The sequence below is a fragment of the Narcine bancroftii genome, chromosome 2 (assembly GCF_036971445.1).
Source record: "Narcine bancroftii isolate sNarBan1 chromosome 2, sNarBan1.hap1, whole genome shotgun sequence".
Classification (NCBI taxonomy): Eukaryota; Metazoa; Chordata; class Chondrichthyes; order Torpediniformes; family Narcinidae; genus Narcine; species Narcine bancroftii.
The window spans coordinates 53,267,319-53,291,819 of NC_091470.1; the positions used below are offsets into that span (position 1 = coordinate 53,267,319).

The 24,501-nt window shown below is 43.2% G+C and overlaps 1 protein-coding gene across 5 annotated transcripts; it reads left to right on the forward strand.

Moving 5' to 3' along the window:
• The first annotated feature begins 475 nt into the window (after positions 1–475).
• On the forward strand, positions 476–23,019 carry LOC138752341 (uncharacterized). 5 transcript variants are annotated; one of them, XM_069915247.1, is made up of 5 exons: positions 476–1,150; positions 2,186–2,727; positions 9,716–9,760; positions 14,852–15,069; positions 21,045–23,019. In XM_069915247.1, the coding sequence occupies exons 1-2, from the start codon at positions 596–598 to the stop codon at positions 2,360–2,362; spliced, it is 732 nt and encodes a 243-aa protein (XP_069771348.1). In that variant the 5' UTR covers positions 476–595; the 3' UTR covers positions 2,363–2,727; positions 9,716–9,760; positions 14,852–15,069; positions 21,045–23,019. The 5 variants fall into 5 exon arrangements, with proteins under 5 accessions (XP_069771348.1, XP_069771344.1, XP_069771346.1 ...); XM_069915243.1 differs by having other exon boundaries at positions 476–2,727; XM_069915245.1 differs by lacking the exon at positions 21,045–23,019 and adding an exon at positions 18,581–18,966 and having other exon boundaries at positions 476–2,727.
• The last annotated feature ends 1,482 nt before the right edge of the window (positions 23,020–24,501 follow it).

Genomic DNA, 24,501 nt, shown 5'->3' on the forward strand with positions numbered 1-24,501 from the left:
GTTACACACCCCCTACCTGAGCTCTGGTAGAAGGAAATTATGTTTGTCAGGTGACAGAGTAGGAAGAGCACAGGCATGTCTCCCCACAGCCTGAAGATACCCCACAGACCCTCTAGGATCTGAAGCCAAAATCAGTTTTGCAGTTCACCAAAGCGATGGGCATGAGGGTTCAGGCTGATTGACAGTGGACTGTAAGGATTGCAAAATGGAGATTAAAATGCAACCCTAAATGTATGCAATGTCAAATGCACTAAGCAATGTGTCAATTCTCTACAATACTTTGCCAAAGTTAAGGCAGATGTGACTTTGCTACACCTCAGTGTGATAGTACAGATCTATCACCAATGTACATAGTGTATATAGTTACTGTATCTAGACTGCGCTTACAGCCATTGGCTGAGAGCTAAGCCACACCTATTGTCTGGGCCTTAAAGGGTTGTGTCCCTAGCCAGGTCGGATCATTTCGGACTGGTCGGCCACCTGTGAAGAGCTCCGGTCTTTTGCTAATAAAAGCCTTGGTTTGGATCAACAAGTCTTTGGTTCTTTCGACGAGCTCTACAATTTTATTAGCAAAAAGAATTTTTTTTTGAAAGGGATGGAGCGTTTAACTCGGCCAGAAAAACTTGATATCGACCCACAGTCAGCTACAGCCTTCAAAGCCTTTAACTTCTGGCTGCTGAACTTTGAAAACTTCCTGAGACTCATTGAGGTGGAGGAGGATAACCAGCGTCTAACAGCATTGCTGTCTATGGTGTCCTTGAGAGTCTACGAGAACATCCAGGACGAGACCACTTACACCGCAGCCATAAAGGTACTGAAAGGACTGTATGATCAACCGGTGAACAGAGTTCATGCCCGGCTTGTGCTTGCGTCGAGGAAGCAACAGCCCGGTGAGTCCAGCAGGGCATATTTACAAGTATTAAAGGCATTGGGCAAGGACTGTAACTGTGTGGACAAAACTGCTGCCGAGATCACAAATGACCTCGTCCGGGATGCCTATGTGGCTGGGCTCAGATCAAATGAAGTGAGGCTGCGCTTGCTCGAACAAGGGGTAGAAAAACTAGAGGACGTGGCCCGGATTGCAATCACAATGGAGGATGCAGCCTTAAAGTCCACCGAGCTCTCTAGGGACTGGACCCCTCGTTCTGATGTGAGTAGAGTGCCCTTCTACCCTACCACCCCAAGAGAAACTGACGGCCTGTCGGCTGCTGCTACACTGCCCCGTGCGAACCCGAAATGTTATTTCTGCGGGAGGGACAAGCACAGCAGGTCCCAGTGCCCAGCAAGAAAAGCCAGGTGCCAGAAGTGCCTTAAAAACGGCCACTTTGCTGCAGTCTGTAGGTCTAAAATGGCCGCCAGCAAACACAGTGCCTCGTGTGAAGCCCCATCGCCGCTATCCCATTCAAACTCTTCTTCCCCAGAGCTCTCGTCCAATGAGAGCGAGGGCTCCCACGTTATCAAAGCCACCCGCCCCTTCAAGCGTCTTAGCGTAGACTTTAAGGGGCCCCTATCGTCGATCAACCATAATACCTACATCCTTACGGCCATCGACGAGTACTCCCGCTTCCCATTCGCTGTGGCCTGCCCAGACACCACTGCCACCTCAGTGATACAGGCCCTTCACAGTATTTTCACCATCTTCGGGTACCCCAATTCCATCCACAGTGATAGGGGGTCCTCATTCATGAGTGCAGAGCTGCAACAGTACCTTCTGGAGTGTGGTATTGCTTCAAGCAGGACCACAAGCTATAACCCACGCGGTAATGGCCAGGTCGAGAGGGAGAATGCCACCATATGGAGAGCGGTTACACTGGCTCTCCGGTCTAAAGGTCTCCCCACCTCTCACTGGCAGGCGGTTCTCACTAGTGCCTTACACTCCATCTGCTCCCTCCTATGTACTGCAACAAATGCCAACCCCCCCGAGAAAGGATGTTCCTTTTTCCGAGGAAATCCGAATCGGGAACCACTGTACCGGCATGGCTGACCGTCCCTGGCCCCGTCCTTTTGCGACGCCACGTCCGGCACTCAAAGAACGACCCCTTGGTCGACCGAGTGACTCTACTCCTTGCGAACCCACATTACGTATACGTGGAGTTCCCAGATGGGCGGGAGGACACTGTTTCGGTGCGAGACCTAGCTCAGGACGCGGTAGACCCAGCAAACCCCCCAACTTCTTATTCTCCAGGCTCCGTGCCGCAACAGAAGGACCAACAGCACCCCAATGACCCGGGCCACCCTGCCGAAAAACGACAGGGGAATTGAGCGACGGAGCAGTCGCACCCGACGAGCCCGCTGGCGACACCACTCCAGCGACCCCAATCCCGGCACCACGGCGGTCACGCCGGATGGTCAGACCCCCTGACCGCTACAGTCCTTGACCTACCCCTTCCTTTCATTCTCTCCCTCATTTTTGTTTTTTTTCCCCCAGGGTCAATTCTCCAAGAAGGGGTGAATGTGATAGTACAGATCTATCATCAATGTACATAGTGTATATAGTTACTGTATCTAGACTGTGCTTACAGCGATTGGCTGAGAGCTAAGCCACGCCTATTGTCTGGGCCTTAAAGGGTTGTGTCCCTAGCCAGGTCGGATCATTCCGGACTGGTCGGCCACCTGTGAAGAGCTCCGGTCTTTTGCTAATAAAAGCCTTGGTTTGGATCAACAAGTCTTTGGTTCTTTCGACGAGCTCTACAAAAGATGGAAGGGAAATAAAAGAGGACGACAGAGGTAAGCTCAACTGTGGGATGTACAGCACCCCCAATTCCAAGAGATTGGGAGCAGTGTATAGGTCATTTCCCCCATCCCCAACTCTAGGAGACCAGAGCAGTGCTGAACCAGTTACACACCCCCTACCTGAGCTCTGGTAGAAGGAAATTATGTTTGTCAGGTGACAGAGTAGGAAGAGCACAGGCATGTCTCCCCACAGCCTGAAGATACCCCACAGACCCTCTAGGATCTGAAGCCAAAATCAGTTTTGCAGTTCACCAAAGCGATGGGCATGAGGGTTCAGGCTGATTGACAGTGGACTGTAAGGATTGCAAAATGGAGATTAAAATGCAACCCTAAATGTATGCAATGTCAAATGCACTAAGCAATGTGTCAATTCTCTACAATACTTTGCCAAAGTTAAGGCAGATGTGACTTTGCTACACTTCAGAGATGATAGAAATGGTGCATGATGTTCTCTTGGATTGTGGTGTGGTCGGGTCTGGGGGAGGGAATGATTGTCATGGATTGGGTCTTGGTATCTTGCTGTATGCAGACAATTTTGTAATCATCAAAGGAGGTAGTTGAGGGGTGTCTCCTTGTAGTGGATCTAAAGTACCACAAGACCTGGCTCTGGCTGATCAATGTGTATGCCTTGCCTATGCAGAGAAAGGGGCTGGCCATTTACCAGCATTTCCCACCATTTTTGGTGATGTCCAGACAGGTGACTTCAACTGCATGATTTATGCGGCAGGACGATCCTGTGGAGCTGACAGCAAACTGGACAGCACCTTGAGACTCCTGATAGAGATGGTAAAGTCTACCTGAGACTGGGTTGAACCACCAAGGTGGGTTGCAGCTGTGCTCCACCTGCAGAGTTTCTGAAGCCTTCCTGAGCATTGCCACAGCCCATCTGGACAGCTCAACCTAGTTTTGGGTAGACCATGTTCATATTGAAGGACATCATAGTTAGAACCATTGACATCACACTAGTGTTCTTCTCTGATCACTGCCTCCTTTGCTCCTCTTATCACATACAAGAGAACCAGAAGATGGGCGGGGGAACATGGAAGCTAAATATCAAGTTGCTGTCTCCAGAGAATGTAAAAGAACTAAAGAAGGAATACACTGCTTGGAGAACCATGAAACCCTTCTTTGACTCCCCAGAGCATTGGTGGGAAGTGACTAAGGGGAACATTGAGGTTCTTTATCTTCAAGTGTGTTTAGAGATCAAGTCAAAGACTTAAGGAACTGAGCCAACTCCATAATGACCAGCAAAAATGACTCCTTCTGCAGTCAAGAGGGGTGGGTGTGTGAGAAAAACTCCGAGAGGAAACGAGCCAGCAAGCTGCGCTCTTCACCTTGGAGTCCTTCAAGATCACCTTCCAATCCAGATATCGCAATGTGGAGCAGGATGAAAAGTGCTCACACTTGTTCTTCCAAAAGGTTTACAGAGGGAGCTTTGTGATCCACAATCTTAAGAGGATGGCTCAGTCATATCATTGCAGATGGCCGTAGAGAGAATCATTAGATCCTTTTATGCTGAACTGAATGACACTAAGGCAGAATGGTCTCCCAAAAATTCATGTCCTCATTACAAAGATCTTAGATGATGAAAGCAAGTGGGAGAGTCTCAACCAACCATCTACACTGGGGTCAAGTGAACCTTGGTGGCTTACTGGCTGAGTTGTATGTTGCTCTGTGGGACAGGGTGGGTGTGGACCTGCTGGAAGTATACAAAACTATGCTCCTGGCAGGAAGCTTGTCAGATTCTATGAGGAAGGGCATTAACACTCTCATCTTCAAATATAAGGGGAAGAAGGAGGATATCAGGAATTAGAGACCCATATCATTGTTAAACACTGACAACAAAATGCTGTCCAAAGCCATTGCCAATTGATTCAAGTCTGCATGGAGCATATGATCCAAAATGAGCTTTGGGAAGGGAATCCATAATTGGATTAAACTGCTCGATACAAGCATCTGCAATGCAATCCAAATCAATGAAATAGCTTCCCCATCAAGTCTGGAATCAGGGTGGGGTGCCTGCTCTCTCTAGTCTTCCTTTGCATGCTTAATAGGGCCCTTTGCTGAATCCATCAGGAAGGATGAGGGCAGAGGAGGAATGAGATTGCCAGGTAGTGGAGGAACTCAGGTCAGGGCCTCCCTGCATATGGATGACATTGCATCTTCTGTTTGGACACACGATTGCTCTGCAGATTGATCAGCATTTGTGGCTATTTTGAATCTGCATTGGGTACCAGGGTAAATCAGAAGAACAAGGTAATGCTCTTCAGTAGCTGGCCTGACTGGTCCACCGTATCCTTCATAGTCAGATCTGACTACCTGAAGGTGTTGGAGGGGCTGAGGCGTTCAACAAAAATTGGTCAGAGCAGATTGCAAAGGTTCACAGAAATTGGGTCTGTGGGTGTGGTGCTCCTTCTCAATAACAGGGATATGTGTGAGGTGCTCTTGGTACTGCTGTACATGGTGCAGATGTGGTCCGTCCCCCACACCTCTCCCCTGGTGGTCACCAGAGCTGTCTTCCAATTTATCTGGGATCCAAAATTAAAAGGATTCAACACGTGGCCTTGTCCAAGTAACCAAGCAACGGGGACAGGGGCTACCAAATGCGACCCTCATCCTGATGAACACCTTTGTGCAGGGCTGCGTCAGGCTGTGGATGGAACCAATGTACAAGGCCACTATGTGCTAAGGTTCTACCTGTCCCATGAGTTGCAATGGATGGGTCTATCCCTTTTGTTGTGCAATGTCCCATTCAGCTGGACTTTGCCAGACCACTTATTCTTTGTGGAAATACTTTCCAGACAAACACATTTGACCACAAGGTAGCAGTCAGCATGGAACATGCTGCAGAAACTGAGAGATGAGGAATCACTGTGCAAACAGTCCAGTATGCCTCATCACCGATGCTTGGCTGGTGTTGAGAGGAGCACTCCCAGTCAGATATATGGAAAGGATCAGTGCTGGGACCCCTGTGGTTTGTCACATATATTAATGATGTGGATGAGATCAAAGGTGGCATATTAAGTTTGTAGATTACACTAGCATTGGTGGTATAGTGGACAGTGAAACCTTCTGAGGTCACACCAGAATCTCGATCAACTCAAAAAGTGGGAAAGGGATAGCAGATGGACTTCACTCAGACATTTGGTGCATTTTGGGAAGTTAAGCCAGGGCAGGACTTGTTCTGGATTGATAGTACATTATTAATCCTTTGCATAGAAATACATTTTTTTCCTAAATTTTTAAACATTATAATTTAATATTTAAGTGTTTCTCACAGGGAAATAGTCAAGAAGTGCTGTAAATGCAATTCTTGGAACATGCTTAATCCAATTACAGTGTTTAAAATAATGTGGTGTTCCTTCTCTGACCTACAAGTTATTAATGACTGAAAAAATGGGTTTCAATGTCTGAAGGTTTGTTAAAAGTATACACCGTGAGTTATTACAATGGATTTTCTCTATCATAAATGTGGACATCTGCATTTCAACCCTGAGAGATGTACTCAGGTATAAAATTACACCTGACCCAAATTTAAACCTAACCTAATCCAACCATGTTCAGTCCCATCTCAACCTTTTCATACTGACCTCACCATTATCATGAATATAACATAGTCAAACATACTGTGATCTGTTGGAGAATAAAACACATAAAAACACTTAACTTTCTGTAAGTTATTTTATTACCAAGCAACTCACCCCAGATAAAGTACTGGGATGAGATCAAGCCCAGATTTTTAATGGGAATAGACAGCCATCCCAAACAAACCTTCACCCTTTTGGTCAGATCCCATTTGGATTGAATCAGAGGGCCAAACTCAATTTCAGTCCTCTTTCATGTTTTATGTATATATATATTTTACTACTTTACATATTTTAATATTTCTTATTTTGCTAAGAATTTGTATCAGAATAGGTGCTTGGGCACAAACAATGAAATAAGGGAATTTTAAAAACTTTTGACTTTGAATGTGATTGAGCTGTTATTATTAAACATTTAATTAGATATTACAGAAATCGAAAGTTGATGTTTTTCTTGCTTAGGGTTAATTCCCCTAACTGAAAACACATCATCTTACTCCATAACAACCACAGCCAAACGGGTCACTTGTTACATCTTTAAAACATCTGAAAAATACTTGAGGCAGCAGAGCATGAAGGATTCTTGAAATCACACCACCTGCCCTGCCTGAGACTTTGTAAAGGAATTAAAAACAGAGAACAAGAGAATTAATGTTTCTGCCCAGCTATTTTAAATGTAATGGGAAGGCCACTGTCTTAAATCCATATTGTTCTGCTCTCGACAGATGCTGCCTGACCTAATCTAACACCATTTCAATAGTACACTGATTTTCTGACTGAGGTGGATAACTTCAGAGTTATACAGGTTCTTCAGCATCTGCTAGATTTTTTTACTAAGTAGTATTACATCTGGAAGTGTTTTTTTTACAATTTTTAAATTTAAAAAAAAAAATTTCACACTGTAAACCATACTGACCAAAATACATACAGACATTTTTTCTCTTGAATATATACAGTGCCATTTTCTCCCCTTTTCCCCCCTCCCTTCCCTCCCTCCCTCACCCCCCCTTCCCATTTATTTAAAGTTCAATCTATAAGAAACATTAAACCCGTTAAACAATGTCGTCACTTAATAAAAATAAACAGAAATTTTTGTCCTTTACTCTTATATACTGAATCAGTTCATTTCGTGTTGATGCATTAAAATCATTTAGACTCTGGGCACACCAGTCACTGAAAGCAAACATTCAGGTGCAGTCATCAGTTAATTGTATGACAGCAGTCATAGCAGCACAATTTGGGTGCTGAAACAAAGTCTTGCCACAATTATGTAAGACCTTGATGAGACTCCACTTGGATTGTGGGCAAATTTTGTCTCCTTGTCTCAGCAAGATTTTACTTACCAATGTTATGCAGCAGACTTGATTCCAAGGAGAATTCACATATCTAAACTTGTTGATATTTTAGAATGAGCAGGGAGGTTATGCAGTGTACTGCTGAGGCCACATCTGGAGTACTGCCTGCAGTTCTGGTCTCCCAACTTGAGAAAGGACATTCTGGCTAAGGGGGCAATGAAGAGGAGGTTCACTTGGTTGATTCCAGAGGTGAAGGGAGAGATTGAATCCTCTGGCACTGTACTTGCTGCAATTCAGAAGAATGAGAGGGAATCTTACTGAAACACAAAATTATGAAAGGCAGAGTTAAGAGGTAGGTAAATTGTTTCCAAGGTAGTTGAGACCCGACCTGGGGAACATAACTTCATAATTCAGGGTACTAGATTTAGGATAGTGATGAAGAGGAACTGCTTTTCCCAGAGAGTGGTGGATCTCTGGAATTCTCTGCCATGGAGGCTACCTCAGTAAATATATTTAAGACAAGGTTGGATAAGATTTTTATAGGGGGGAAATGACAGGTAAGCATAGATATGTAATGACAGTGATTTACCACAGCTTACAAACAAAGAATATACTCACTTGATTCTTTCAGCACGCCATGAAGTCAACTTTCTACTTTTTTAACGAGATAACATTGCATTCTTCAACTCCCCAAGCACCACTCAGCCGAACTCCTCCGAGCTTCTCATTGGCTCACTGGCACACGGGTGATCCTGAAGCTTTCAATCCCCTCCTCCAGCATCTGAGATCCATCACCCATATATTGACGCTTAACACACCCACACATGTGCGCTATTACTTCCGCACTTTGCTTTGCTTAGGTCTTCAGCGGTGACTGGCACTGCCCCCAATTAAAGTAAGTATGTGACCGCAACAGCCCCCACCTCCCTCCCCTCCGCTTCCAAGCCATGAAAGGAGGCAACTGATTGGAACTGTCCCACTACAAAACAGTCTGGAGGGCTGACAGTTCAGCCTGACCTCGTACAATAGTGCAAGGCAGGCGATGCCTGGTCCAACTGGCAAGGGTGCAACTGGTCCACTGACTCTGGCTCTGATGCGGAACATAGGCATCAATATTCGCTGATTTTAACCTGTCGATGGAAACCGTGTCAGCTTTTCCATTCCTGTCAATCACAAAATTCTTCAGGTGGCCTGAAAATTGTAAATGGGCTGAAGTGGTTTGTGAACAGCATCATGAGTACAGCACATAAACTGCAGGTGATGCCTTCCACGTAGGAGTAGGTTGGAGTAATCTCATGTTTTCCCAAAGATGATCGACATAACTAGCTGGATCAGAGAGCGTTGTGGTTGAACTCAGATTCACAAACTTGCCTGGCAAGGTTAACATAGTGCCATATACTAGCTCTGCTATTGAATGTCCAAGATTGCCCTTAAGAGCAGTACAAATGCCAAGAAGAACCATTGACAAACATTCACTCCACGTAGATGCATCATCACCTGCTGTTAATGCTGCCTTCAATTGTTGATGGAAATGCTCAACAAGGACGTTGGCTTGCAGGTGGTAACCCATAGTGTGAATACGGGTAATGCCCAGAAGATCAGTGAGAGCTTGGGACAACACTGACTCAAACTGAGATCCTCAATTCATTGTAATAGTGACCAGAACACTGAAAGATGGAATCCAATGATCCACAAAAGCCCTTGTGACCGTCCCCACAGAGATGTCAGTGATAGGAATGGCCACCTTTCACCTAGTAGTCCAGTCTTCACAGGTGAGCAGATAACCCTGAGATGGCAGAAGCAGGCTAACTAGGTCTAGGTGCACGTGGTGGAAACAGAAATCCAGAAAAACCAAAACCCCAGCTTGAATTTCATGTATCTGGAGACTTCAGAGCATTGACCCAGCAAGCACATCCTTGCCCATAATCCAACATCCCGTTTAACAGGAAGCCAGGTAAGACATTCCATAATAATTTGATTGATGCTCATGTACCAGAATGCGATAGATTGTGAAGCAACTCAAAAATCTCCTGTCTCATAGCCGCCAGCACTATGTTTCCTGTGGAAACTTTGCAGCCTAACTGTTCATCTGATTTACCCAAGGTCACATCTTGAAGATGGAGACCAGAGTTCATCTGGCAATACTGGGTAAGAACAGGATCAATGTGCTGTGCATGAACTATGACAGTGAAATCAATGGCTGTAGTTGTATGTAAGGCATCAATGTCATTTCTAGACAGGGCGTCGGCCATGGCATTCCCTTTTGTTTGGATATGCCGTATGTCCGATAAAAAAGGTAAGATGAAGTACAAGTGCTGAATCTCTCTGGGTGAGTAGAGATGTGTGGTTGTACTCGGGGTATGCAAAAGAGGCTGGTGGTCTGTATAAATGGTGAAAGGATGACCTTCCAATAAAAAAATGGATATGTTTCAAAAATGGCAAGAGTTCTCGACCAAACTATGCTTTGCCTGAGCAGTGACAGCTTGGCTGAAAAAATGGCAGAGGTTCCAATCGCCCACAGACTCATTGTTCTAACACTGTTCCCACAGCACTGACAAATGCATCTGTGGTAAGACAGAGCAAGGCATCGGGCTTTTGATGTACAAGTATCGTGTTATTTGCAAGCGCCGTCATCACATAGATGAAAGCACACACAGCATTGTCTCCCAAAGTTAATGATCTTTTGGACATGGTCTTATCAGATCCTTTTAAGTTCAGTAAGGGCTAATGGAGATGCTGCAGCATTGGGCAGGAATCATCCTGGTCCCAGTGTACATTCCACCCCAGATTAATGTCAGGCTGCCTTTGGAGGACTGAGCACTGTGATAAACAGTCATGAGACAGCACATCTGGATGCCTTCCCGATCATTGTAGGGGACTTCAATCAGGCCAACCTGAAGTCTCTGACAAACTACCACCAACACGTCACTTGCGGGACTAGGGGAACCAACACACTCGACCACAGCTACTCCACCATGAAAAATGGATTCCGAGTCAAACCATGTCCACACTTTGGCACATCTGATCTCCTGGCATATAAGCAGAGACTGAAGACCACAGCAGCATTGGGGAAGACAGTAAAGGTATGGTCTAGGGTGGTGGAGGAGCATCTGCAGGACTGCTTTGAATCTGTGTAATATTCAAACATTCATCCATAGACTTGAATGAATATGCAACAAGTGTCACCGACTTCGTAGAGATCTGCGTGCATGAATGTGTGCCCATGAAAAATACCAGGTGTTCCCCAACCAGAATACCTGGATGAATCAGAGAATCCACAACTTGCTGAGGGCGAGAACAAGGACATTTAAGGCCAGGGATTGAGATTTTTACAAGAAGTCCAGGTACGACCTGTGGAAGGCCATCTCCGAAGTAAAGTGGCAATTCTGGACAAAGCTAGAGACAGAGACAGATATACACCAGCTATGGCAGGGAGTGCAGGATATTACAGCCTACAAATCGAGGACAAACTCTACAGATTGCTGCAATGCTTCACCACCTGATGAGTTGAACAGCTTCTGTGCCTGCCTTGAGATGAAGAACCAAACAGTGTCGACTAGAATCTCTGAGAAGGCTGAGGACCCTGTGATACCTGTCTCTGAGGGTGACACCAGAACATCATTCAAGAGGGTGAACCCTAGCAAGTTGTCAGGCTCTGATGGTGTACCTCTCAGTGTACTGAAAATCTGTGCCAACCACATACATTTTCAATTACTCATGATGGCAGTCAGAGGTTCACACCAGCTTCAAAAGGGCCCAAGAAGAGTAGCATGGACTGTCTCAATGACTACTGCCTAGTAGCACTAACTTTGACTGTGATGAAATGCTTTGAGAGGTTGGTCATGGACAGAATTAACACGTATCTAAGTAAAGATCTGGACCCACTGCAATTTGCCCATCATCACAATCACTCCACAGCAGATGCAATATCGCTGGCTCTCCACTCAGCTCTGGATCACCTCAAAAACAGCAGTTCATACATACAGCTGCTCTTCGTCGACTACATACCATTATTCCATCAGTACTGGTCAAGAAGCTACAAACTCTGGGCCTCTGTCCACCACCCCCCCCCCACCCCCTCTGCATCTGGATCTTTGACTTTCTCATCGGAAGAACACAGTCAGTACAAATTGGAAACAATGTCTCCTCCTCACTGATCATCAACACAGGTGCACCCCAAGGATGTGTGCTTAGCCCACTGCTCTACTTGTTATACACCCATGACCGTGTGGCCAGGCACAATTCTAATGCCATCTACAAGTTTACTGATGACACCACAGTTGTCGGCAGAATCACAAACAGCAGTAAGGAAGCGCACAGGAGGGAAATAGATCAGCTCGTTGAATGGTGTAACGACAACAACCTTGTACTCAACGTCAGCAAGACCAAGGAGATGATTGTGGACTTCAGAGGAAGTCAGGGGAAAATGACCCAGTCCTCATCGAGGGCTCAGTAGTGGAGAAGGTCAAGAACTTCAAATTCCTGTGAGTCAACATCTCTGAGGATCAGTTTGTGGAACCTCCATTTTGATGCAATCATGAAAAAGGCTAGTCAGCGGCTATACTTCTGTGGGGTGCCTGAGAAGGTTGGGTATGTCACCAAAGATTATCAATAACTTCTACAGGTGTACCGTGGAGAGAATTCTGGCTGGTTGCATCACTGCCTAGCATGGAGGAGCCAGCTCTCAGGACAAGAATAAACTCCAGAAGGTTGTTAACTCAGATTGTGAAATCACAGGTCCCAGATTTCACTCCATCGAGGACATCTACTTGAGACAGTGTCTCAAAAAAACAGCCTCTATCCTCAAAGGCCCCCACCACCCAGGTTATGCCCTCTTCTCTCTGTTGCCATCGGGAAGAAGGTGAAGGAGCTTAAAGACAAGCACTCAGCGGCACAAGGACAGCTTCTTATCTGTCAGATTCCTGAATAATCAACGAAGCAAGACACTGCCTTACTTTTCGTGGACTATTATTGCTCTTTTTATACAGTCATGTCATAAGATTGTAATAAATGTATGTTTTCACTTCGATGCTGCTGCAAAACACCGAATTTCATGACTTGTTCATGACAATAAATCTTGATTTTGATTCTGATTCTGAATCGGCAATAAAAATTCATCATGCCTAAAAAACATTGCATCTGGCTAAATGTAACGGGTGTAGAAAATTCTTGTATCTCTCACACTTTCAATTTACCGGGTAAAATGCAATGTTGTGTAACTCTATGTCCCAAAAATATAAGACCAGCCAAACCGAAAATACATTTACTGGGCTTGATCACAATGTCAAGCCACTGAAACAATGAGATGAGATGGCACTTGCGCTCCCCTTCATCCATGCTTATTATTGATGTAAACAAACACAAAATCAAGGCCGGCGAGTACGTGATCCATAAACCAGTGGAATGTGTAAGATGCATTCTATAAACTGAATGGCATTCACAGAAACTCAAATGTGCCAAAAGGCATATTTACTGTTGTCTTCAGGACATCAGGAGGCTCAACTGGAATCTGACAGTAAGCACGTACTAGATCTATTTTCAAAAATATATGTTTGCTGTGGAGGTTTGCTGAGAAGTCTTGCAAATTGGGGATGTTGTATAGTCAGGCACGGTAGAATTGTTCATGGCATGATAATCGGCACAAGGCTGCCAATACCCAGGAGGTTTTTTGGAACCATATGCAACAGTGAAGCCCAGCAGCTGTCATCTACAGACTATGCCCAAATGGTGCATGTGTTTCAATTCTAATTTCACCATTTTAAGATAGTCTTGGGTTAATCTACAACCCTGCACTACCACCAGAGGACCCGGAGTCTCTATATGGTGCGTTACTTTTGTTTAAAACCTGTATGATGATATGATGGGGTCACGAGGCAAGGGCAACACTTGAGCAAAGCTAGGAAAGGGCAGGAGCTTGGTTGAAGGCTCATCAGGCAGCTGACTACATTAGAGGGACATCAAATGCACTTCATATGCATATAAAAACTGTAGTTCACGACACAGTGATTTTTCAAATTCACCAACAAAGAAAAACTTGACAAGGTATACACTCCCAATATGGAATTTGTCATGTTTGCAACCATGAAAACCCACCAAAAAGGTTTCTTGAGACTGAAATCCAATGTGAATGACCTCTGGCCGTATGTTTGAATATAAGAATCATTCGTGGATGAAAGAACACATGTCATATTGGGGTGCCTGTGTTCCTCCAACCTGGTCGGAGGGACCACTGAAATCACTGCATCAGAATTGACAAGAAATTGAACACCAGAGAGATGGACTTTGAGGCATCCAATGTGCCTCTGGGGAGCAGTTACCTCTACTACCAGGCCTGGTCATTTCCTGGCTGCCATTTGTAGAAGTCGCAAGGTGGCTGACAGGACCAGACAGCAGCACAAAATCTTCGATGTTTCCAACAAATACGCTGTCTGTCACCTCTACCATGTCCTTAACCACCACGATTCCAACCTGGTCAACAGAAGGAATTTTGTTGTGGGCCCAAAACCTGGTCCTGTGTAGTTGGTGCTACCATATGCTGCTTCAACTCAATTATCTTTGATTGAGAAGATGCTGGCGCTTCACAAGGTACAGTAAACAGTTGTTCCAGTCCATTTGCTCCTGTTGACAGGGGGAAGATGCCAGTCCTTTTATCTTCTATGCGGAGATTGTGGACATAACGAGGTCAGCATGATCCACCAACTGATAGATGATGGACATTCAAATACACTCAAATGATCTTGAACATGATGAGGTAAACATCAAAGGAACCTCTGTTTCCAAAAATCGCTTTCGACAGGGTCTGTTTCAGATAGCCTGAGCCACCTCCTCAATGTTTGGTGACAGTTGCCCATAGCCTAGGCTGTCATCAGCTAATAATTGGGCAATAAGAGTCTCCCTAGATGGCTGAGTGGGCCGCAGAATAGAAGCCTTAAGCATTTCATATGGGAGATTACCTTCCGGATCCACTAAGACATTACACTGAGGGCAGAGAAGTGCGCTTCAAGGATTGTGAACCATGCTGATGCATTATTAACAAAAAGTGGGGGGGGGGGGAATCTTCAGTTTGACCTTCCCAACTGCTTCTGTAAGGGGTTTATCCTTACCACTATCCATTTTAAATTAGAAGCTACTGTGAACTCACCACATAATGACGCTGATTTACCATAGCTTACAAAGAAAGAATGGACTCACTTGTTTCTTTCAGCATACCACGAAATTAACTTTCTTTTTTTTTACCAGACACAACCTTCTTCAACTCCCCAAACACCACCCAGCCAAACTTCTCTACCTTCTCACTGGCTCACTGCTACACGGGTGATCTTGAAGCTCTCACTCTCCCCCTTCTGCGTGTGAGATTCTACATCTGTATACAGAGGTTTAACACACGTGCGTGCTATTACTTCCACGCATTGCGTCGCTTTCATCATCAGCGGCAGCTGGCACCTCTCCCGATGAAGGTCAGTACGCGATTGCAACAGATGAGACTATCATCAGATCTTATTAAATAGCACAGCAGGCTCAACGAGCCACATGGCCTACTCCAGCTCCTATTTTGTTTGTTCTTACTCCTTATTTTCTCATTCTTTCAGCCTTACTCGTTTTCCCCACTACTGCTAGAAAGATAATAAGACTGTATTTTCCTGTTTTCTCTCTCTCTCTCTTTCTCTCTTTCCTTTTCTAATGGTGAGGTTACATTTGCCACCCTCTAATATGACCGGGTGCTGGTCAGTGGGACTAGGAGGGTGGGGATTTGCTACGGCATGGACTAGTAGGGCCGAACTGGCCTGTTCTGTGCTGTAAGTGGTTATATGGTTATATGGTTATATAACATATGTTGTGCTGACCTATATATAACTGCCCTCCCTACTTCATAAGCCTCTATTTGTCTTTCATCCCTGTGCCTGTCTAACTCTCTTAAATGCCCCTATTGGTCCAGCCTCCACCATTCCCCCTGGAAATGCATTTCAGGCACCCACAAGTCTTTGTAAACAACTTACTTTTGATGTCTGCCCAAAACTTTCTTTCCTCCTCTTTGTACAGATGTCCTCTTATATTTGCTGCTCCCGTCCTGGGAAAAGGTGTTGGCTGTCTACCTTATCTCATAATCTTGGAGACCTCTATGAAGTGACCTCTCATCTTTCTTTGCTTCAAAGAAAATAGCCCTAGCTCTACTAACTTTGCTTCATAAGACATATTTTCCAATCCAGACAACGTCCTGATAAATCTCCTCTGCAACCTCTCCATAGCTTCCACATCCTTCCTATAATGAGGTTACCAGAAATGAACACAATATTCTAAGTGTTTTATCACCAGAGATTTATAGAGCTACAACATCACCTCACACCTCCTGAACTCGATCCCCTGACAGATGAAGTCCAATATACCATAGGCCTTCTTAATGACCCTAGCAACCTGCACGGCAGCCCTGAGAGATTTATGGATTTGGACCCCCAAGATCACTCTGTTCTTCCAGACTGTATCCTACCATTAACCAGGTGCTCTGCCTTCAAGTTTGACCTTCCAAATTACATCACCTCACACTTATCCAGATTGATAATCTATGGAAATCAGGAAAATTATAATCACTATTTTGAGAGTCATTTCCTTCAGTAAATGATTAGACCCTGGGGATCTATCAGTTTTCAGTGTTTACAATTTGTCAAGCCCTATTTTCTTACAAATATTCAGTTTCTTTAATTCCTCATTTCATTGGACTAACACTTTTCGAAAGTTACTGTAATCTTTGAGAAGGAATATTTGCAACCAGTTTGGAATTCTTCTGTTTCTGATCGTTCCTGGTTGGCTGATTAGAATGCCACCCCATCATATTCCAGGAATTCTTCTTCTGAAGTATTATTTCTGATTTGTCAGAAATGACAACCTTTGAGGTTCTGCTTTTCAATTTGTCCCCAAGTTACTCAACATCTTTCTGATTTTCCCATTCTAAATCTTATCTGCATACTCAACAAGAAATTGTGGCTCCTTGAGCCACAGGTCTTTAAGGTACATTTAATCACCTTAAACAAAAGTGTGCGCAGGCTCTCAAATACTGCAGCATCATTACACCACTTCTCACATCATTTTTTGTATTTACATCATTAACTTAAGTGTTAATTGAATTTAAATCATTTTTTAATTCTGTATTTCATTAAAATTTGGCTAAATCCTACAAAATCGCTTGAAACTAAGCGCACAGTTGCTCACAATCTTTTATTTTCCTTTCCTTTGACATGATGCTATAGATTTATCTTGTTACTCCATTCTGTAATAAATGATCAAATCCATTGCTGATGTGGAAAACTCTCCACTCATGATCACACCCCCTCTCTCACAGAACCTGTATCCCACACAAAACTCTACACTTCAAACCATCGCTAGTTCCAAACCACACAGATACATACAGGAAAAATAAAGTCTGAAAAATCTAGACTTTAAAACTAATATTTTAGATTAATTTAAATTATGGATGCATTTCAAAGAAATTGCATTTGAATTGTGAACATGACAGATAAAATTTCAGAAAATTAATATCGATTTCATATTAATAGCGGTTTCTTGCAAAAGACAGCAGGCATATTTTTTTCTGGGAAGAAAAGAGTTTAAACATTGACTGTATTTAAAATATATGAAATGATTGTTATCGTGTAGTTTCTGTAGAACACCAGATCCATCCTTGTTCTGTCATTCTGATCGAGAACCAGAGATCGAACAGGGCAGCATTCACAATCAAAGTGGTGGGGCTATTTTGTTTGCACCACCACCCCCCCCCACCCCCAACATTCACCTGTGGGAGGCATGGCTCCAACGCTCAGCCCGATCCAGCCACTGTCCCCGTATGTGTGGGAGAGTCAATGGGTGAAGCAGTGGCAATGTCTTTGTGCGAGACAGAGTGTGTCAAAAAGGGAGTTAGGAGGTAAGGGAGAAAAAGAGAAAGCGTGAGTGAGGGCGGGCGCCAGTCTGTGAAAGAGAGGTCAGAATATGAGAGAGGATCAGGTGCCAGAGTGTGAGAAGGTGGGAGTCAGTGCATGAGAGTATCAGTGAGAGAAAGTGACAGTGTGTTTGAGGGAGATCATAGGTGTGAGTGAGAGATGTCAGTGTGAGAAAGAGTGCCAGATCGTGTGTGCTCAGGATAAAGTCATTATGATTGAGAGAGTCAGTGTGGAGTGTGTGTGCGTGTACCTGTGAGCACACGCGTGTGTGTGTGTGTGTGTGTGTGTGTGTGTGTGTGTGATGTGTGTGACAGAGTGAATGAGAGAAAGTGAGATGATGTGTGTGTGAGAGAGAAAAAGAGAGTTTGTGAGGGAGAGTGTCAGTGTGTGAGACAAATATCAGTGTGATAATTGACAGATTTCTCCGTGTTATAGGGGAATGAGTAGGGCCATTTTTAAGGAAGCAGCACTTGAAAAAGTACCTTTTGAAGGGATGCTGTGCTGAAGTGGCCTCATGTGATTATAGATAATTTGTCAGATTTCTCTGTGTTATAGGGAAATGAATAGGGCCATTTTATTATTACATTCTCCCATTTTTAGTTCATTTCGATTTGTGTGGGACTGCCACTTTAAGAGAACAAATTTAACAAAACCTTGCAGGCTTTGGAGTTTGACTGTGAACTGAGAGTCATGCTGAGGACAGCATGTTCCTAAATTGGATACATCGGAAGAGAAAGGAAGTGGCCCTGGAAAACTCAGGGGCAGAGACCATGTAACCCACAGATTCAAGTCATGGTACACAGCTGGATCAGGGGCCATTTTAAGGAAGCAGTGCTGTGGAGCAGAGCTCTTGGAAATATTGCAGTACTGAAGTGGCCTCATGGTTATAGACAATCTGTCTGATTTCCCCATGTTATAGGGGAATGAGTAGTAGCCATTTTAAGGAGACAGCACTTGGAGAAGCATCCTTTGAAGGAATACTTTGCTGAATGTTGCCTCATGTGATGATAAACAATTTGTCTGATCCTCCATGTTATAGGGGAATGAGAATACCACTCTGTGACCAAAAAAGGAAAGGTCACTTTGAAAGAGGATATGTTGAATCCCATCATGGCTAAAAGAAAAGAACATTTCTTTGGAGCACCGCGACAAGGATGTCATGACTTAATAAACTGTTTGTCACCCCAGTCTCTCCCACCTACTTTGTGAACATCTTTGCATTCATCTGAAGCCTGCATGTTGCATCGATTTAAAACCCATGTGTCAACATTGGATTTTCTGAGACTGAACTTTGAACTGCCTTTCCAGAATTAGGCCTGACCTGTAGTGGCAAAAGCATTCCACACACACACACACTCACACACACACACACACACACACACACACACACACACACACACACACACACACACACACACACACACACACACACACAAGTATATTCACGCATTGTTGGCGGTTAAGTTTAAATAAATTAAGATAAGTTTAGATAAGTGTAGATAAATTAGATAAGGTGTTATATTATGGTTAATAATTAAAAGTATTATTTTAAATATAACACTGTCTGTGCTAATTTCCATTGCTGATGTCTGGTATGTAACAAAGGGAGAGTGTCAGTGTGAGAGACAAATATCAGTGTGTGCGAGGCAATGCCAATGAGAGAAAGAGGTAGACTATGAGAAAGTTGGTGTAAAGCAAGAGGGACCAATGTGTAAGGGAATTGGTGCACATAGTAGATGGTTAATGTACCAGAGAGAGTCAATACGTGAGACAGCATCCGTGTATGTGGAAGAATGTGTGACAGAGAAAGTCAATGTTTGTGAGAGTCAGTGGGGAGTATCTGTGTATGAAAGCAAAATAGTATGTGAGGGTGACTGAGGAATTCCCTACGTGAAGAAGTAAGTGGGGCAGTACTCAGAACTAACTGATGGCTTGAACCAAAATATTGTGGAAGAGTTATAATATTACAATTGAACATTTCCACAAAATGCCAATTTAGATAGGGCCTTAGTGTATTTAAAAAAATTCAAAATACTGTCAGTCATGATTAATACAATAAGAGTTTAATTTTTTGTATATTCAGGTTGGAAGGGAGGATTCTAAAGTGATGAGTATGACAGTACTTGCTTAAGAGAATACATAAATCTAATATGAAAAATGTGTGGTGGAGCTTTTCCAAATTTATAATGATGAACATGCTTGCCATTTGCCAAATTCTTAATTTGCAGATACAGGGCAAACTTTCAATATTTTTGATTAATCTGTAAAACATTTCCCATAAATTGATTTGATCTTTCTTGCGATTCACCCTTCCTCACACACTGGGATTATTTGCACATGGTCAAGGTGGTAGGTGTCACAGAGTCATACAGGGGGTTGAAAGACTTTTTGTCTGGGCTGAGTCCATGCTCATTCATCCCACACTAATCCCATTTTTATTCTCACCACATTCCAATCAACTTCTCAGAGATTCTATACATTCGGGGCAATCTACGGTGGCTCATTAACCTTCCAACCCATGCATCTTTGGGATGTGGGGAGAAATCGGAGCACTCAGAGGAAGATGATGCAGTCACGGGGAGAATACTGTGTACTCCACGCAGACAACACCAGGAACGAACCCTGGTTGCTGGAGTTAAGAGGCAACAGTTGACTAATTATGATCATCTAAATCCAGTGGTGCAACTGGTAATCTATCTACAGCCAGCATCTGGTCTCTAGGAAAGATGAACAGAGCATAGAGTCATAGAGTTTTATAGAACTGAAAAAGGCCATTAGGCCCAACATTTATGCCAACCAATTTGTCTACCCAAGCTAGACCCATCTATCTTCTTTTATCCCATATCCCTCCAAACCTTTCCTATTCCCATACCCATTTAATGCTTTTCAAACATTACAAATGTACTCACCTCCACTACTGCCTGTGCATGTATGACTGCTACTATCAAGACGAGAATATTTTGAACAGCCTCATAAGCTCACAGCCAAAACCAGAACTTTCAACATTTATCAATAATTAGACAGAGAAACCTCCTCACTGAGGCCACAAAGTTTACACCCACTGCAAATAACTCCACACATTTTGATGGAAGAGGACACTTCTATGGGTAAAAGGCAATTTCAGATCATTTACATCTCTTAATTTCAATGTACCTAATTAGTTATTCTAGTGCTGTGTCTTTAAAGTTATTTAACATTTTTAATTCTTTAAAAAGAATTAAAAATTAAAAGCTCCATAATGTAGTTTTGGAATGGCTTTTCTTTGATATAAGTTTCAGTAATTGGATGTGGGTTAACTGGGGCTCAAAGCAATTTAATGGGATTTATGATCAGGAGGCCTTCTCTTGCTTAGAACTGGAACAAGTTAAGTGTGGGTTTAGTGTAGAATTGGCTGGTGATTGCAACCAGCAAAGCTACTTTGCAGAAATTTTGAGCTCTTGTTTAAAGCTTCTAAATGCTCCAATTCATGTTTTTCCATCTCCATTTGCTTCTGTTTCTCACAGAGCCAGACAACAAAACATCTGTTGATATCGATTTACAATCAAGACTTCTCAAGAGCAGCCTTACCAGTCCCTATTGGCAGAGGTTTCTATTCTATTGTCAATGTGACACTTGGAAAAGGAGACTCAGACATCATTCACTGTAAAAATAATTCACCTGGAATTCCCTTGATTAGATGTAAATTCTCCCGTTTCAGAAAAATACTAAGTTGCTTAGGTCCAGACGACTCCTTATTTATCAATCACAGCTTTCAACAGCTTAGTCCCATACAAATTCATCTCCAAATTCCTAGATCTATGTCTCTGCACCACCCTCCACGACTGAATCAACTTCCTGGCATGAGTGAAACTGGTGACATTGCTTTCTGTACATAATCCCAACAAAAACCATTCTCAACCTTTAGCTGGTGTGCCCCCCTAAGGACTCTGCTCAAAGTTTATGGGCCTTTGAGGCAGACACATTCAATTGGTTTCTTCCATCTGACAGACTACATTAAAAAAACAATTTTAAAATTAGGATTTCAGTCCAGGTCCGAGTATTGCTCTAACTCCATCCAAAAGTTTGCAGGAAACACTACCATTGAAGGCTGGAACTCAATAATGAAATGGCATACAGGAAGGAGATACTTAGGCATATGGAATACTGAAAAGACAATAACCTCTTTCTCAATGTTAACAAATGAAAGGAGCTGGTCATCGAACCCAGGAAGTGAGGTGGAGTACGTCCTAGTCCTTAACCAATGGTGCAGAGGTGGAGATGGTAGAGGTAGAGAACTTTTATGTGTAAATATCACCAACAGTCTCTCGTGATCCGACCAAGAGTGACATGACAAGAAGGCACACCCACACCCTGACCACCCACAGATTGGAGGAACAACACCTTATTTTCCATCTGGGAACCCTCCAGCCAGATGGCATGAACATTGACTTTACTGCCTTCCACTAAACCTGCTCACCTTTTCTTTCCCCTCCCCTTTTTCCTGTTTTTCCAGTTTCTCCGTCCACCCAATCGTCCCTCCTCCCCCTCATTCCTGCTGTCCCCTCCCTCCTTCCTGCACCTATCATTTCCTACATTTGGCGCCATTGCCCTCCACTCTTTTGTTAGGATGCTTGCCAGCATTTTCTCATGCTATGATGAAGGGCTCAAGCCCAAAACATCGGTTACGTATCTTTACTTTTGCAACACAAAAGACACTGTTTGACCTGCTGAGCTTCTCCAGCATTGTGTGTGCTTTCTACTTCATAAGAAGCCTAAAAGATTTTGGCATGTCCCCATGCCTCTTTCCAATATTTAGAGTTACCATATAAAATATCCTGTCAGATCCATCACAGCCTGGAATAGGGTCTGCTCTGTCCTAAACTTCAAGAAATTTCAGCTCAAGGCAGCATGTAGAAACAATTCCACTCTGAAACACTTCCACTGCCTTGGGAAAGCAGAGAAAATATATAATGACCCAATATACCCTAATTAAATTCTATTCTCTCACTTCCCATTGGCAGAACATACATGCACTTTAAAACTCACATCTCCAGCTTCATCCAAATTTCTTCCCTGCTGTTATCAGACTCTGGACCTCTTATTAGTTAAATGATATTGCTCTTGTATGTTTTAACTGAACTTTTTTTCCGTAGTACTATACTCTGCACTTTAAATAAAAAACACTGCTTGTTCCAACAACCTTGGGTTGGCTTGCCTGGATAGAATGCAAAACCATGTTTTTTATAGTATGACAGTAAAACATTCAGTTCATTTCATTCTCTTCAGGAGAATAATCAAAGTCCCTTTGTTGGAAAGAGTAGTGACTAGTGTGTTGTCTGCTTTGACAAAGGCAATGCAATAGCCATCTTAATATGGAGATTCCAAACAGGTGGAAGGTTGCCTGTGTTATCTCTCACATTTTGCTCCTTAATACATGGTAATCAAAAAATAAATTGTATAACAATTCATGGATTTTACTTATCTCTACAATCAATAAAAATACGTAAGATGTAATCACATTAAATATAAAATGTGTCTACTGTTTTAAGAATATCATAATATGTAAAAAGCAATGAGATAAAATGTTTGAACAAGAGCACACATACTGGACATCATTCTTGAATGTTGGCAATGAAAACCAATGGCAGATTTTTCCCTCTGAATGATGCAGCATCCTTTGACACCACTGCTTTAGTTCCTTCCACTCTGCGATTAAATATTGGACCATTTCCTCAAACAGTTATTTCACATAACAACACATCTGCTTTCTTTTCCTCTTTATTACCTTGTGATTAATCATTCCCTGAGGAAATGTTAACTCTAAAGCAGTCAATATAGCCTCCATCAACAATAGAAATTGCATGGCACCACATGTACACTCAATTCCAAGAGTGCACAACCAACCTACTTCCTTCAGTTGTAACTTTACTCATGTATCAACGCATGTCCTTTTAAAAGAAATCCATCTTTTCTCTGCACTTTCTGAATGTCAGGATGGCACAAGCAGATTGGTTGTTTCTACCCCTTCGGGCCATAGTGGGATTCACCCCTTCTTGCAGCTATTAACATGGGGAACCAGGTAGTGGACAACATCAGAGGCCGCTGCAAAAAAGAGAAACTTGCCAGCACTTTCCTATGTATCCATGAGGAAATACCTAAAGCCACCACCTGATATGCCACTTGATGGAACATCTTTCTCCACATTAGTGAGTCCACATCTGGAATATTGTGTGCCGTTTTGGTTGCCTCCGAATGGAAAGGATGTGATTCCTCTGGAAATGGTGCAGAGGAGATTCGCAAGGATGTTGTCTGGGATGGAGCAGCTCAGTTATGAGGAGAAACTGGGGTTGTTTACCTTGGAGTGAAGGAGGCTAACGGGGACCTGATAGAGGTGTACAAAATCATGAGAGACATCGATAGGCTTAATAGGACTACATTCTTCTCCATAGCTCAGGTATCTATAATCATATATTTAAGATAAAGAATGAAGGGTTTGGACTACAGTAGTTTTCAAACTTTTTCTTTCCACTCACATACCACCTTAAGTAATCCCTTACTAATCACAGAGCACCTATGGCATATGGAATACTTAAGGTGCTATGTAAGGGGAAAGAAAAAGTTAGAAAACCACTGGCTTAGAGGGAATAAAGTTTACTCCCTCGAAACCAGTGGTTTTCAAATTTTTTTGACCTAAGGCCTCACTTTAATTTTTCAAAAAACATACATCCCGTCATTAGCGGAAAAAAGCGGAAAGAAGCTTTAATTACATCATTTACTGCAAGTGTATTTCAATGTAATTAAGTTTGGGAATACACTGGAACACATATTTCATATTCAACTACTACTTCAATATGTCAACCCTCTCAAACACATATTCAATAATTGTCGTCACTTCAGTGGCAACCTTGCTCTTGATGCTGGCTCGAGATTTATTTGATTTGTGGGCCTAATTTTGTTAGTTTCAACCTTAAAGCTCCATGT

What these genes read in the sequence shown, in the direction of transcription:
- LOC138752341 (XM_069915243.1), top strand. Translation starts at nt 596, where the DNA reads ATGGAGCGTTTAACTCGGCCAGAAAAACTTGATATCGACCCACAGTCA.